General features: G+C 41.9%; 1 protein-coding gene across 2 annotated transcripts in view; it reads right to left on the bottom strand.

The window, feature by feature from the left end:
• The window catches only part of MCUB (mitochondrial calcium uniporter dominant negative subunit beta), a 112,856-nt gene that overhangs the window by 10,427 nt on the left and 85,142 nt on the right, over nt 1-17,287 (bottom strand). For both annotated transcript variants that reach the window (XM_007999519.3, XM_073017538.1), the window contains exon 4: nt 8,903-9,007. In XM_007999519.3, coding sequence (XP_007997710.3) covers nt 8,903-9,007 — 105 coding nt within the window. The remainder of the gene's footprint in view (nt 1-8,902; nt 9,008-17,287) is intronic.

The following is a 17,287-nucleotide window of genomic DNA, read 5'->3' as shown; positions in this document are numbered from 1 at the left end:
GCCCTGATGTTAAAAGAGAATTCAGAATGGAAGAAAGTAAGTGTTGAAATAAGTGATTCATTTTAATTTCTTTATTCTTCTTTGTATTTGAAAATCCTGTATAATGTTCAAATATACAATTAAAATTTTTTAAAATTATTTTTATTTGAGGGGTCCTCAGAGAAATGGCTGATAAAAGTGACAGGACATGACAGTTGGTACAAGATCAACCGGGATCATATTTCTATACCAAAAAGTAAGAAAGTACTTACAACAAACGGGGTCGAGGGAGTAAGTGACAAAGACAGAGGAGTCACTGGTGTTCAAACTGTACACTGTATGGCTAGCTGGAGCTGCTTCAAGCTGGAGGACTTTTTTAAAAAGCAATTTCTTACTTAAATTCTCTCCCTGTTGATGGCTCTTGCCTCATCTAGAATTTGGCTGCAAAATGATGATTTTCCACCTCCAGAAACTCTCCCACATTTACCAGTAGATGCTCAGCACCTCACTGTAAGTAAGAGCCTTCTATTATTTGTTGATTTATTTTATCACCAATTTATTAAGGCATAACCTTATGAATTTCTTCCTCCTATCCTTAACAGTGTATAATTATAGCTTACTGGGAGAAGACGCCTCAGAAGCCAATACTAGCTGGAATTCTTAAACTGTAATTGGTGAATTGCTGGGCACTCAGTGTGAACTAGCATTGAAGGAAAAACTCCCACACTTTCATGAGTTTTATCTCCTGGAACCTTACCAGGTTCTCACAGTGAAGATCAGAGATCAGAGAAAAATACTGTCTCTGCTTTGGGCAGGAGGAAAGGAAAAATAACCATTCTGAAATAGCCCTGAGCACATGTCCTCCATAATGGGAAACTACTTTACCAGAGCTTTATCTGACTTGGAGAAAGGGCAATTAGTCAACTACAGACCCCTCTAGCCTCACTGCCTCATAGAGGAGAATAAAAGAGGCTAAATTCTTGTAAAGATTACAGTCTAGAGACACAGGCCCAGTGAAAAAGATATATATTTAATAATAAGATTAGGCTAGGCGCGGTGGCCCACACCTGTAATCCCAGCACTTTGGGAGGCCGAGGCGGGTGTATCACGAGGTCAGGAGATCGAGACCATCCTGGCTAACACGGTAAAACCCTGTCTCTACTGAAAATACAAAAAATTAGCCGGGCGTGGTGACGGATGGCAGGAGAGTGGCGTGAACCCAGGAGGCAGAGTTTGCAGTGAGCTGAGATCACACCACTGCACTCTGGGCTGGGTGACAGAGCGAGAGTCTGCCTCAAAAAACAACAAAACAACAACAACAACAACAAAAAAAGATTATAGAATGATTCCTCTCCTCAATATCTTACCACTACATTAACAGGGCTCCAGTTTTATACAAGGCACAGATTCTATTTGAGAAAGAATTTATAGGGAAACCCCCAAAACATCAGGAGAAACAAAAATAAGGACACTAGAGGGAAAGCCTGATACCTACAGCTACAGCAAACATTAAACATCTAACTCCTAGCCACATAAAACTTCACACTAAAGACCTATTTAGTTCAGTTTCTATTGCCTGATACCTCATGTCTAGCTTTCAGCAAAAAATTTAAAGACAAGCTAAAAGGCAAAGAAAAAAACAACAACAGCCACAGTTTGAAGGGACAAGACAAGCTCTGATATGGCAGAAATTTTGGAATTATCGGAGTACGAGAGTAAAGCAACTATGATTAAAGGCTCTAATGGAATGAGTATACAATATGCAAGAACAGATGAGTAATGTAAATGGAGAGCTAGAAACTTAGAAAGAACCAAAAGGAATTGCTAGAAATAGAAACCACTGTAACAGAAATGAAGAATGCCTTTGATGGGCTCATCAGTAGACTAGACACTGGGGAGGAAAGAATCAGTCAGCTTGAGGGTAGGCCAACAGAAACTTCTCAAACTGAAAGTCAAGGAGAAAAAAGAATGGGAAAAAAAACCTAACAAAATATTTAAGAACTGGGACAATTGCACAAGTGTAACTTAGGCATAATGGGACTACCAGAAGAAGGAAAAAAGAGAGAAAGGAAAAGCAGCAATATTTGAACTAATAATGGCTAAGAATTGTCCAAAAGAATATTGCTAATGGCCAAAATGATAGTTTGAGATGAAAAAAAAGCTCTCTTTAAGAAAGAGTTAAGACTTCCAGTTTCCTGTCTGACATAAAAAACTCAAAAGTTGTCACTCCATCCTAACAAGTAATAAATGGCTGAGTACAATGAAAATCAACAACTCTTCTTAGATCCGTAAGAAAACTAAAGTTAGATGGAAAATTGCTGTCCCCAAAATTGAAGAGATAGATAAATACAGACAATGACAACTTAACGAAGCAGAGACTCATGAGCAGAAATCTGCAAAGAATCAGTACCAGGGTAGGAAAACCTGAACTGTAACCGACAAATTGCTGGAGGCTCAGCCTGGACAACTCTTGAAAACACTCCAAGGAGTCCCACAGGTGAGGGCATTCCCACCCTTTTGTGAGTTTCACTTCTGGGAGTTCTACTAGGTACTCACAGTGAAAATTGAAGAAAAATCTCCTCCTTCTGGCAGCAGGAAAGGAAAAGTAGTCATTTTGAAATATGCTAGAGAATTCTGTTCTTTCTTTCTTTCTTTTTTTTTTTTGTGAGACGGAGTCTCACTCTGTTGCCCAGGCTGGAGTTCAGTGACATGATCTTAGCTCACTGCAGCTTCTACCTCTCGGGTTCAAGTGATTCTCCTGCCTCAGCCTCCCAAGTAGCTGCGACTACAGGCGCCTGCCACCATGCATGCCCAGCTAATTTTTCTGTTTTTAGTAGAGACAGGGTTTCACCATGTTGGCAGGCTGATCTTGAACTCCTGACCTAGTGATCCCCCCTCCCTCGGCCTCCCAAAGTGCTAGGATTAAAAGCGTGAGCCACCGCGCCTGGCCAAATTCTGTTATTCTTAACAAGGACTGTCCACAAGGTAAATTATTTTCCCAGAGCTTAACTGATTGGGATTTCATTACAGCTTAGTTAACCTAGGGGAAAAGAAAAACTCAACTTCAGCACCCTGTAACCATCCTATCCCACCTAAGGTGGTGGAGGGTGGGGGAAGCACTGAGAAGCACTTGTGAAGTTCACAGTCCAGGGGTACAGGCTCACTGAAAGACTGAGACCTAATCCCCTTAATCACAGGACTACAGAACACTTCCCCTCCATACCTTACTTTATCACTTATTATAAAAGGCTTATTTACTGCAGTTCCCTTTATCCAATATATCATATCCAGCTTTTAACACAAAATTACAAGACTTACTAAAAGGCAAAAAACACAGTTTGAACAGACAGAATAAGCATCAGAACGAAAGCCAGACATGGCAGGAACGTTGGAATTATCAGACTAGCAACTTGAAATAACTACAAATAATATGCTAAGGAATCTACTAGAAAAAGTAGATAACATGCAAGAACAGATGGGTAATGTAAGAAGACAGATGGAAATTCTAAGAATTCAAATAAAATGCTAGAGATGAAAAGCATTGTAACGGAAAGGAAGAATGCCTTTAATGGGCTTGTTAGTAGATGAAACACAGCTGAAGAAAGAATCTCTGAGCTTAAGGATATTTCATTAGAAACTTTCAAAACTAGTAAGCAAAGAGAAAAAAGACTGGGAAAAAAAAATAACCAGAACAGAATAGTCAAGAACTTTAGGACAACTACAAAAGGAATAACATGTATGTAATGAAAATACTAGAAGGAGAAGAAAGGAAGGAACAGAAGAATTATTTGATTAAAGACTGAGAATTCCCCCGAAACTAATGTCAGATAGCAAACCACAGATCCAGGAAGCTCAGAGAACACCAAGCAGAACAAACGCCAAGAGAAAACTACACATAGGTATATCGTTTTCAAAGTGCAGAAAATCAAAGATAAAGAAAATAATTCTTAAAGAAGCCAGGGACAGCGGGGGAACCCTTAGCTATAGCAGAGAAAAAAAGAAATTAAACCTGACTTCTCTGAAATCATGCAAGCAAGAAGTGGGATAAAATATTTAGTGCTGAGAGGCAAAAAAAAAAAAAAAAAAAAAAAAAAAAAAGGCCTAAAATTTGGTACCCTGTGAAATTATTCTTCAAAAGTAAAGGAGAAACAAAGATATTTTCAAACAAAATTTAGTGAATTGTTGCTAGCAGGCCTGCCTTGCAAGAAATATTAAAAGAAGTTCTTCAGAGAAAAGCAAGATGATAAAGGTTGGAAATTTGGCTCTACAGAAAGAAAGAGAATCAGAGAGGGAATAGTAGAGGTAAAATAAAAACCTTTATTTTTATTATTTTTAATTGATCTACTAGATAACAGTCAGTTCAAAAGAATAATGCTAACACTGGTTTTGACTATGTATGCTTGGTATACCTATGCTTACGAATCACTGAAATGAACGACTGCCGTGAGACAAGGGGCATGAGGGAGGAATTGGGATTTTTTTTATTATAAGGTATTTGCACAGCCGTGAAGCAGTATAATGTTATTTGAAACTGAACTTGCAATAGTTGTAAATGTATATCGCAAACTCTTAGGCAACCACTAAAAAAAGAAGTATAAATAATATGCTGGAAAAGGAGAGAAAATGAAATATACAGAATGCTCAATTAAAAACCAAAAAAGGCAGAAAAAATGTGGAAGACAAAAACAGGAAAAAAACCACAACAATGGCAACAAATAGAAAATAGTAGCAAATACGGTAGATATTATGTATATCAGTAATCAATTTGAATGTCAATGGCCTAAATGAACCAATCAAAAGATAGAGCTTGTCAGAGTGGATCAAAAAACCAGATCCAACTATGTATTGTCTATAAGAAACCCACTTTAAATATGAAGATACATATAGATGAAAAGCAAAGGGATGAAGAAAGATATACTATGCTAACACTAATAAAAAGAAAGTTGAAATAGCTATATTAATTTCAGGCAAAACAGACATTAGAGCAAGGAAAGCTACCAGGAGTAAAGGGAGACATTACATAATAATAAAAGGCCAATTCTCCAAGAAGACATAACAATTCTTAATGTGTATGCTCCTAACACAGCATCAAAGTACATGAGGCAAAACAAAAACTAATAGAACTACAAGAAGAAACAGATGAATTCACGTTTACAGTTGCAGACTTCAACATTCCTCTGTTAGAAATGGACAGATCTGCCGAGCAGAAAATCAGGAGGTATACAGTTGAACTCAATAGCACCATCAATCAACTGAGATAAATGTGACATCTATAGACTATCCAAAAACAGCAAAATACACATTCTCAAGTTCACATGCAACATCTCATTAAGAGAGATCACACTGAAGGCTATAAAACTCACATGAGTAAATGTAAAAAAAGAAAAATACAATGTATGCTTTCGGATCTCAGTGGAATTAAAATAAAAATCAAAAACCCAAAGATAGCTGGAAAATCCCAAAATACTTAGACATGGGTCAAAGAAGAAATCACAAGAAATAAATTTAAAATATTTTAAAATAAATGAAAATACAACTTATCAAAATTTATGGAAGGCACTGAAAGCAATGCTCAGAGGGGAATCTATAGCACTGAATACATATAATAGGAAAGAATAAACATCTAAAATTGAAAAATCTAAACTTATACTTAAACTAGAGAAAGAGGAGCAAATGAAATGAAAAGCAAGCAAAAGAAAAGAAATAATAAATATTAGAGTAGAAACCAATGAAATTGAGAACAGATAATCCATAGAGAAAAATCAATGATGTTAAAAGCTAGTTCTTTGGGGGAAAAATCAATTAAATTGATAAACTTCTAGCCAGGTTAATCAAGAAAAACAAGGGAGACAACAAGTTATTCATGTTAGAAATGAAATGAGGGCATTTAACTACAGATCCCATGGACATTAAAAGGAAAATAAAGAAATACTATGAACAACTCTCTGCCCACAAATTCAATAACCTAGATAAAATAGATTAATTCTCTAAAAGGCACAATCTGTCAAAACTCACACAAAAAGAAATAGACAATCTGCATAAGCCTATACCTATTAAGCAATTGAACCAATAACTAATAAACTTTCAAAACAGAAAGGACCAAGTCCAGATAGATTTCCTTGGTGAATTCTACCAAACATCAAAGGAAGAAATTGTATTAATTCTCTACAATCTCTTTCAGAAGACAGAAGCAGAGGGAATACTTCCTAACTCATTCTATGAGGCCAGCATTACCTTAATACTAAAACCAGACAAAAACACTGTAAGAAAACAAAACCACAGACCAACATCTCTGGTGAATATAGACACAAAAATCCTCAGCAAAATAATAGCAAATAAAATACAACAATGTCTAAAAAGACTGCTACACCACATCTAACTGGGATTTATCCAGGTATGCAAGGCTCAACATTTGAATATGAATTCATGGAATCCATCACATCAACAGACTAAGGAAGAAAAATCACATGATCATATCAATAGATGAAGAAAAAGCATTTGACAAAATCCAACACCAATTCACAATGAAGACTCTCAGCAAACCAGGAACACAAGGCAATTTCCTCAACTTGTGAAAGACAATGAGAAAGCAAGTCATAGCCTGGGAGAAAATATTTGCAAAAGACATACCTGATAGAAGACTGTTATCCCAAACATACAAATAACTCAAAAGAAAATGAACAACCTCGTCACAAAATGGGCAAAGATCTGAAAAGACACCTCAACAAAGAAGACTTAGATGGCAAATAGGCATATGAAGAGATGCTCAACATCGTATGTCATTAAGAAACTGCAAATTAAAACAATGACTACACACCTATTACAATGGTGAAAATCATACCCAAATCACTGATATCACCAATTGCTGGTAAGGATATGGGGCAACAGGAATTCTCATTCACTGCTGGTGGGAACACAAAATGGTACAGCCACTTTGGAAGACAGCTTGACAGTTTTACACAAAACTAAACACTCTTACAACATGTGCCAGCAATCCTGCTCCTGGGTATTTAACCAAATGATTTGAAAATCTATGTGCAAACAAAAACCTGCACATGTGTTTATAGCAGCTTCATTCATAATTGCCAAAACTTGGAAGTATCTCAGATGTCTTTCAGTAGGTGAATGAATAAACTGTGGTACATACAGATAATGAACTATTATTCAGCCCTAAAAGCAAATGAGCTAACAAGCTCTGAAAACACATGAAAGAAACTTAAATGCATATCACTAAGTGAAATAAGCCAATCTGGCCTTCCTCTTCACTTTCTTCTTTACTAATGCCTCCTATCTCCTCCCTTATCACTCCCTTTTCTTCTCTTTCCTCTCTCTTCCTTTCCCCCTTCTTCTTTCCCCTCTTGTCTTTCTCCTTTTTTTCTTCCCACTCTCCCGCTTTTTTTCACTCCTCTCTCCCACTGTTTAGTATTTTCCCTGTTGTATTCCCTTTCTTAAATATCCTATTTTCTCTTCCCTAGCTCTCTCATGTCCCTGGTCCTACTCCCATGTGCCCCTACCTCCACCAGAAAGAAAGAAGCGAATCTGAAAAGGCTATACAATCGGCCCTTCTTATTTGTGGGTTCTGCATACGTGAACTCAACCAACCATGGATTGAAAATATTTGGGAAAAAAATCCAATAAAAATTAACAATACAATAACAACAAAATGAATGAAAAAAGAATATAGTATAACAACCATTTACACAGCATTTACACTGTCTTAGGTATTATAAGTAATCTAGAGATTTAAAGTATATGAAGGGAATATGTAGGTTATATGCACATATAACATTTTATATCAAGGCCTTGAGCATCCTTGAATTTTGGTAGAGTTTGGTAGAGTTTGCCTGGCCCTATTCTGTATAATTCTTAATGTCATAGTCAGGTTCTTGAAAACTGCAACTTTAAATGAAACGACTATAAGGAAACCAATTTTACCACAGGCTAACTGATATAAGCAAGAGTTAGGTTCTTACCGCATATTTCTGGTCATAAAAACATCACCAAACATCACCAAACTTCTAAAGAAAGACCCAAGACACTTTTAATGTTAAATATTAAAATAAATGTAAGCTATATATACATTTAAGAAAGATTAAAACAAGATAATTATTTACATTATATACATTAATGATGAATACATGTAGTTCTACATTTGTCACAATCCACAGAATGTACAACACCAAGAGTAAACCGTAATGTAAATTATGGACTTTGGGTGACAATGATGTGTTCGTGTGTTCACCAATTTTAACCAGTCTGGTATGGGATATTGATAGTAAGGGGTGTGGGGTGCAGAAAGCATAAGGGAACTCTCTGTACATTCTGCTCGATTTTGCTTTGAACCTAAAACTGCTTTAAATAATACAATTTATTTTTTTAAAAGATTTAAGAGCCATACAACCATATATACTTGAATTCTTGATTTTCAGGTCTACTTCTCTCTTAATCCAATAATATCGGATTAAGCATTTAAGATCCTAAAGTAAAATCTTGAAAGTCTAAAAAGAGTATATGGGACTAAAAGCCCTGCTAGGCAACTGTAGGTGATCACTTACACCCCTGCTTGAAAAGCTTAAACACTGGTTTTCCAAAGGCTTCTTGGTCATCTGATAAATTTAAAAGATTCTTAACATAAACTGTGCTCCCTCTAAAAACCTCACAGCTAAAGGTAAAAGTGAAGATACCAGCCTGGGCAACATAGGGACACTCAATCACTAAAAACTGTTTAAAAAATTAACCTGGCATGGTGGTGCATGAGGGCAGTCCTAGCTACTCTGGAGGCTGAGGTGGGAGGATTGTTTGATCCCAGGAGTTTCAGGTTACAGTGAGCTATGATGACGCCACAGTACTTCAGCCTGGGCAATAGAGCAAGTGAGAATGCATCTAAAAAAAATAGTAATAGCTGGATAGTTGTGTTTCTTACCTCTCTTTGGACACTGTACATCATATGCTATTTTATTAATGACAAGTTTAAAATCATTCATTAGCAAAATATCCATCAAGGTAGAAGCTGAAATCTTGTTGCCATCTGAAAGAAAAACATCATGCAAGAGTATGTCTTTGTTTTAGAACAGTAAGAACAATTTTCCAACACACAGAAAATTACTAACCCAGGCCTGTACAATTTAACAGCGGACATTACTTTTTGGGGGGTGTCCCCAAACCCAAACCCATTTCCCATTGAGGGGAATCCTCCTTTGTTGCTCTACTTCCCATTTCCTTGGACAAAATGGAACAGGCAGGCACTCCCTCTCCCACCTAGTCAGCTGTGCTGGAATCCAGGTAATACCCTCGCTGAAACTGCATCTGCGGAGGCTCATGCAAAGGTTCAGGGGAGGTGGAAACCCTTCACAGCAAGGCCAGAGCAGTGTTGGGTGACAGTGTTGGGGGTGGGGTGGAATGTAGGCAGCAGAGCCCATCAGGTGGTTCCTGGGCTAACCTGGTCTCTGCTCCTGCCTCTCTCCCCGGTTTGATGAAACCGGATCGAAACGGTTCAAACCAAACCGGACCACATCAGACAAGACCAGACCAAAATGGACCAGGATGAAGCCGGTTCAAACCGGTTCGAACCGGATGAAACCGGATGAAACCGGTTCGAACCGGATCAAACCGGATGAAACCGGTTCAAACCGGATCAGACTGGATCAAACCAGTTCAAACCGGATCAAACCGGATGAAGCCGGTTCAAACCGGATCAAACCGGTTCGAGCCGGATCAAACCGGATGAAACCGGTTCAAACCGGATCAGACCGGATCAGACCAGTTCAAACCGGTTCGAACCGGATCAAACCGGATCAAACCGGATGAAACCGGTTCGAACTGGATCAGACCGGATCAAACCAGTTCGAACCGGTTCAGACCGGATCAAACCGGATCAAACAGGTTCAATTCGAACCGGATTGAACTGGATGAAACCGGTTCAAACCAGATAAAACCGGTTCAAACCGGATCAGACCGGATCAAACCACTTCAAACCGGATCAAACCGGATGAAGCCGGTTCGAACCGAATCAAACCGGATGAAAACGGTTCGGACCGGATCAAACCGGTTCAAACTGGATGAAACCGGTTCAAACCGGATCAGACCGGATGAAACCGGTTCAAACCGGATCAGACCGGATGAAACTGGTTCAAACCGGATCAAAACCCGGATGAAACCGGATCAAACCGGATCAGACCAGATCAAACTGGTTCGAACCGGATGTAAGCGGATCAAACCGGATCAAACCGGATGAAACCCGTTCAAACCGGATGAAACCGGTTCGAACCGGATCGAACCGGTTCGAACCAGATCAAACCGGATGAAACCGGTTCAAACCGGATGAAACCCGTTCAAACCGGATCGAACTGGTTCGAACCGGATCAAACCGGATGAAACCCGTTCAAACCGGATGAAACCGGTTCAAACCGGATCAGTTCAATTCGAACCGGACTGAACCGGATGAAACCGGTTCAAACCAGATGAAACCAGTTCAAACCGGATCAGACCGGATCAAACCAGTTCAAACCGGATCAAACCGGTTCATACCGGATCAAACCGGATGAAACCGGTTCAAATCGGATCAGACCGGATAAAACCGGTTCAAACGGGATCAAAACCTGGATGAAACCAGTTCAAACCGCATCAAACCGGATCAAACCGGTTCGAACCAGATTGAACCGGATGAAACCGGTTCAAACAGGATGAAACCGGTTCAAACCGGATCAGACCGGATCAGACCGGATCAACCCGGTTCAAACCGGATGAAACCGGTTCAAACCGTATCAAACCAGTTCAAACCGGTTCGAACGGGATCAAACCGGATGAAACCAGTTCAAACCGGATCAAACCGGTTCGAACCGGAACAAACCGGATGAAACCGGTCCAAACCAGATCAGACCGGATGAAACCGGTTCAAACTGGATCAGACCGGATAAAACCGGATCAAACAAGTTCAAACCACATCAAACCGGATGAAACCGGTTCGAACCCGATGAAACCGGATGAAACTGGTTCAAACCGGATCAGACCGGATCAAACTGGTTTGAACCGGATGTAACCTGATCAAACCAGATCAAACCGGATGAAACCGGATCAAACCTGATTGAACTGGATGAAACCGGTTCAAACCAGATCAGACCAGATCAAACCAGTTCAAACCGGATCCGACCAGATGAAATCGGTTCGAACCGGATCAAACCAGATGAAACCGGTTCGAACCGGATGAAACCGGATCAAGCCGGATCAAACCGGATGAAGCCGGTTCAAAACGGTTCGAACCGGATCGGATCGGATCAAACCAGTTCAAACCGGAGCAAACCGGATGAAACCGGATCAAACCGGATCAAGCCGGTTCAAACCGGATCAAACCGATTCGAACCAGATTGAACCAGATGAAACCGGATCAAACCGGATCAGACCAGTTCAGACCGGATGAAACCAGATGAAACCGGTTCAAACGGGATCAAAACCCGGATGAAACCGGTTCAAGCCGGATCAAACCGGTTCAAGCCGGATCAAACCGGTTCAAACCGGTTCAAATGAAACCGGTTCAAACCGGATCAGACCGGTTCAAACCAGATCAGACCGGATGAAACCGGTTCACCGGTTCAAGCCGGATCAAACCGGATGAAACCGGTTCAAACCGAATCAAACCAGTTCCAGCCGGATCAAACCGGATGAAACCGGTTCAAACCGGATCGAACCAGTTCAAACCGGTTCACATGAAACCGGTTCAAACCGGATTAGACCGGTTCAAATCGGATCAGACCGGATGAAACCGGTTCAAACCGGATCAGACCGAATGAAACCGTTTCGAAACCGGTTCAAACCGGATCAGACCGGATGAAACCGGTTCAAACGGGATCAAAACCCGGATGAAACCTGATCAAACCGCTTCAAGCCGGATCAAACCGGATGAAACCGGTTCAAACCGGATCAAACCGGATCAGACCGGATCAAACCAGTTCAAACCGGTTCAAACCACATCGAACCGGATCAAACCAGTTCGAACCAGATTGAACCGGATGAAACCGGTTCAAACAGGATGAAACCGGTTCAAACCGGATCAGACCGGATCAACCGGATGAAACCGGTTCAAACCGCATCAGACCGGATGAAACCGGTTCAAACCGGATCAAAACCCGGATCAAATCGGTTCAAACCGCATCAAACCGGATGAAACCGGTTCGAACCCGATGAAACCGGATGAAACTGGTTAAAACCGGATCAGACCGGATCAAACTGGTTCAAACCGGATGTAACCGGATCAAACCAGATCAGACCAGATCAAACCGGATCAGACTGGATCAAACCAGATCAGACCGGATCAAACCGGATCAGACCGGATCAAACCAGATCAGACCGGATCAAACCGGATCAGACCGGATCAAACCGGTTCAAACCGGATCGAACTGGATCAGACCGGTTCGAACCGGATTGAACCAGATGAAACAGGTTCAGACCGGATCAAACCGGATCAAACCGGTTTGAACCGGTTTGAACTGGTTTCATCCGGTTTGCTCCAGCTTGATCCGGTTCGAACCGGTTTCATCTAGTCGGATCCGGTTCGAACCGGTTTGATCCGGTCTGATCCGGTTTGAACCTGTTTCATCTGGTTCAATCCGGTTCGAACCGGTCTCATCCGGTCTGATCCGGTTACATCCAGTTCGAACCAGTTTGATCCGGTTACATCCGGTTCGAACCAGTTTGATCCGGTCTCATCCGGTTTTAACCAGTTTCATCCGGTTTCATCGGGTTCGAACCGGTTTCATCCGGTTTGATGCGCTTTGAACCGATTTGATCCGGTTTCATCTGGTTTTTGATCCGGTTTGAACCGGTTTCATCCGGTTTGAACCGGTTTGAACCGGGTTGATCCGGTCTGAACCAGTTTCATCCTGTTTGAACCGGTTTCATCCGGTTCAATCTGGTTCGAACCGGTTTGATGTGGTTTGAACCGGTTTGAACTGGTTTGATCCGGTCTGATCCGGTTCGAACCGGTTTGAACTGGTTTGATCCGGTTTGAAGCGGTTTCATCCGGTTTGATCCGGCTTGAACCGGTTTCATCTGGTTTCATCCGGGTTTTGATCCCGTTTGAATCAGTTTCATCCGGTCTGATCCGGTTTGAACCGGTTTCGAAACGGTTTCATCCGGTCTGATCTGGTTTCATCCGGTTTGAACCGGTTTCATTTGAACCGGTTTGATCCGGTTTGATCCGGCTTGAACCGGTTTGATCTGGCTTGAACCGGTTTGATCTGGTTTGAACCGGTTTCATCCGGTTTGATCCGGCTTGAACCAGTTTGATCTGGTTTGATCCGGTTTGAACTGGTTTTAACTGGTTTCATCCGGTTTGAACTGGTTTGATCCGGTTTGATCCGGTTTGAACCGGTTTGATCTGGTTTCATCCGGGTTTTGATCCCGTTTGAACCGGTTTCATCCGGTCTGATCCGGTTTGAACTGGTTTCATCTGGTTTGAACCGGTTTTTGAACCGGTTTCATCTGGTTTATCCGGTTCAATCCGGTTCGAATCGGTTTGATCCGGTTTGAACCGGCTTGATGCGGTTTGATCCGGTTTCATCCGGTCTGATCCGGTTTGAACCGGTTTCATCCGGTCTGATCCGGTTCGAACGGGTTTGAACCGGCTTCATCCGGTTTGATCCGGCTTGATCCGGTTTCATCCGGTTCGAACTGGTTTCATCTGGTTTGATCCGGTTCAAACCGGTTTCATCCGGTCGGATCCGGTTTGAACTGGTTTGATCCGGTCTGATCTGGTTTGAGCTGGTTTCATCCAGTTCAATCCGGTTTGATCCGTTTTCATCTGGTTTGATCCGGTTTGATCAGGTTACACCCGGTTCGAACCAGTTTGATCCGGTCTGATCCGGTTTGAACCAGTTTCATCCGGTTTCATCGGGTTCGAACCGGTGGTGTCATCCGGGTTTTTATCCGGTTTGAACCGGTTTCATCCAGATAAAACCGGTTCAAACCAGATCAGATCGGATCAAACCAGTTCAAACTGGATCAAACCGGATCAAACCGGAGATCAAACCGGATCAAACCAGTTCAAACCGGATCAAACCGGATCAAACCGGTTTGAACTGGATCAAACCGGATGAAACCGGTTCAAACCGGATCAGACTGGATGAAACCGGTTCAAACCGGATAAAAACCCGGATGAAACCGGATGAAACCGGTTCAAACCAGATCAAACCGGTTCGAAATGGATCAAACCAGTTCAAACTGGATCAAACCGGATCAAACCGGGGATCAAACCGGTTCAAACCGGTTCGAAATGGATCAAACCGGATGAAGCCGGTTCAAACCGGAACAGACCGGATCAAACCGGTTCGAACCAGATCAAACCGGATGAAACCGGTTCAAACCGGATCAGACCGGATTAAACTGGTTCGAACAGGATCAGACCGGATGAAACCGGATCGAACTGGATCAAACAGGATCAGACCGGATGAAACCGGTTCAAACCGGATAAAACCGGATCAAACCAGATGAAACCGGATCAAACCGGATGAAGCCTGTTCAAACCGGATGAAACCGGTTCAAACCGGATCAAACCGGATCAAATCGGATCAGACCGGATCAAACTGGTTTGAACCTGATCAGACCGGATGAAACCGGATGAACCAGATCAAAACCCGGATGGAACCGGATCAAACCGGTTCGAACCAGATCAAACTGGATCAAACCGGATGAAACCGGATGAAACCGGTTCAAACCGGATCAAGACCCGGATGAAACCGGTTTAAACCGTATCAAACCGGATGAAACCAGTTCAAACCGGATCAAACCAGATGAAACCGGTTTGAACCGGATCAAACCGGTTCAAACCAGATCAGACCGGTTCGAACCGGATGAAACCGGATCAGACCGGATCTAGCCGGATCAAACTGGTTCGAACCGGATCAAACCGAATCAAACCGGTTCGAACCGGATGGAACCAGATCAAACCAGTTCAAACCAAACCGGACCACATCAGACAAGACCAGACCAAAATGGACCGGTGAAGACAAGACCAGGATGAAACCAGATCGAACTGGATGAAACCAGCTGAAACCGGATCGAACCGGATCAAGCCGGATCAAACCGGATCATACAGGATCAAACCGGATCAAACCGGATGAAACCGGATGAAACCGGTTCAAACCAGATCAGACCGGATCAAACCGGATCAAACTGGTTCGAACCGGATCAAACCAGATGGAACCGGATCAAACTGGTTCGAACCAAACCGGACCACATCAGACAAGACCAGTCCAAAATGGACCGGTCAAGACAAGACCAGGATGAAACCGGATCGAACCGGATGAAACCGGCTCAAACCGGTTGAACCTCACCACAAGCTATCACCGCATGGGCTCATCTCCCTTTCAAGCTTGAAAAAAATGAAGAGGCAAAAACTCAAGGAGGCGAGGACAATAATGAACGTGAATTATGCCTAAGAAATAAATTTGCATTGTATGGTTTATTTTGTGGAGGGGGAGAGAGGCAGGAGAGATTCTAAAAGTAATTTCAAATATCCTAGGAGTATTTCAGGGAAAAAAAAAGGCTTAAAAAAATTTAACCACAATGTGCTTTGCACAGCTTCTCATAGAGCCTAGTTTTTGTTATATTTTTGAACCAAACTTTAATGTAATCCAGGTGTTAAGAAAGCAAACTCACTGAATAATAAGCAAAAAACTGGTGCTGGGTAGAGGTTTCTTTTTCTATCATTTTCTCTTCAGAATAGTTCACATATAATTACATGAAATTAGGTCCAGGAAAATGCTGGATGTGTATTTTCAAATCCTGGCCTGGCATTCATTTGGTTACATTCAACCAGAGCTATTTTAGCTGCATTAATATGTGTGATGACAGGACTAACACTAGTAACATTCCAAAGAAACTGGCTGCTGCCTCCTGTCTGCCTCCCTATAGTTCTTTTGTTCTAGAAGACTGCAAATCAAGTCTGCACCTGCGTCTGTTCCTAGAATTTGGCTGTTTGGGTTGCTGTTCATCAGTTGCAGTGAGATCATTTTCCAAAAAATTGCCAAATAATTCAACCCACACAATGGGCAAAACTTGACAAGCTTAGAACACTCTTTTCAAGCCCAAATTAAATGCAGGCAAATTCCACCCACAGAGTCTCTTAAAGAAAAAAAAAAAAAAAATCAGCAACACACCAATCACTTTATCTTTCCAAGTGTCATTTAAAAATTTACATGTAAATGACTTTAAACCAGCTACTTAAAATCTTACTATAAAAAGACATCCACTGAATATGATTTCTCAGTTGAAATACTACATTATCCTTTATACAAAGGTATGAATAGCAAAAGACTGACGTGAAACATTTTTAAGCACTAGTGATACAGTGTTAAATTTTTCATGTATTCTTGGGTATCAATTTAAACCCCCATAGGATGTTTGCACTCAGTCCAAAGAGTCCCTTTCCTCTAAGACTTCTATTCTCTTTGTGCTGTTTCAAAGCTACTAACCTTATTTTTAGAAATAAGCAGGGTAAACATCAATCGTTGTTTTAACCTCTCTTATTTAATTCACTTCAATACTAATTCAGCACTTACCACTAGGCAAGCGCTGCTCAGTGCAACCCCTTCTGACTTCCAGGTTTGCATCTGCCTGCCCCTGGAAGCTCAGAGAGGCGGGCCCTGCTCCTGTGGAAAACGCCCATGGGCATTCCAGCGTTCCTGTGCCTGGGGGGAACGTCTGTCTAGTTCAAGGATGAAATATTAGGAAGCCCATTGTGCCATAGGGCTAAAACCTTATTCTCTGATCCAGGTTTTAGCAGGAAGAAAGCACCCTTTCCAGCTAAATCTATAGTCCTAACAACAACCTACAGTAAGCGTTTCCTGATCTGCCCTTCCCCAGCTCTCAGAACTCCTCCTTTCTCCCAGCTCCCGCCTTTGCGGCCACTGTCTAGTAGGCTTCCACCTCAATGCAGTCTCACTGTTACCCAGGCTGGAGTGCAGTGGTACCATCTCGGACCACTGCAACCTCCGCCTCCCATATTCAAGCTATTCTCCTGCCTCTGCCTCCTGAGTGTAGCTGGGATTACAGGTATGCAACACAATACCTGGCTAATTTTTGTATTGTTAGCAGAGAAGGGGTTTTGCTATGTTGGCCAGGCTAGTTTCAAACCCCTGACCTCAGGTGATCCACCCACCTCGGCCTCCCAAAGTGCTGGGATTACAGGCGTGAGCCGCTGCATGCGGCCCAGAGCTCTCCTCCCTCTACATGACTTCCTCCCTCATTTCCCCCAGGTCTTTGTGCAAATGTAATCTTACCAAGCCCACTCCTGCCCACACACATCTTCCACACT

The sequence above is a fragment of the Chlorocebus sabaeus genome, chromosome 7 (genome assembly GCF_047675955.1).
Source record: "Chlorocebus sabaeus isolate Y175 chromosome 7, mChlSab1.0.hap1, whole genome shotgun sequence".
Taxonomy (NCBI): domain Eukaryota; kingdom Metazoa; phylum Chordata; class Mammalia; order Primates; family Cercopithecidae; genus Chlorocebus; species Chlorocebus sabaeus.
The sequence above is the reverse complement of the archived record's forward strand: the minus strand, read 5'-3'. Positions and strand labels throughout refer to the sequence as shown.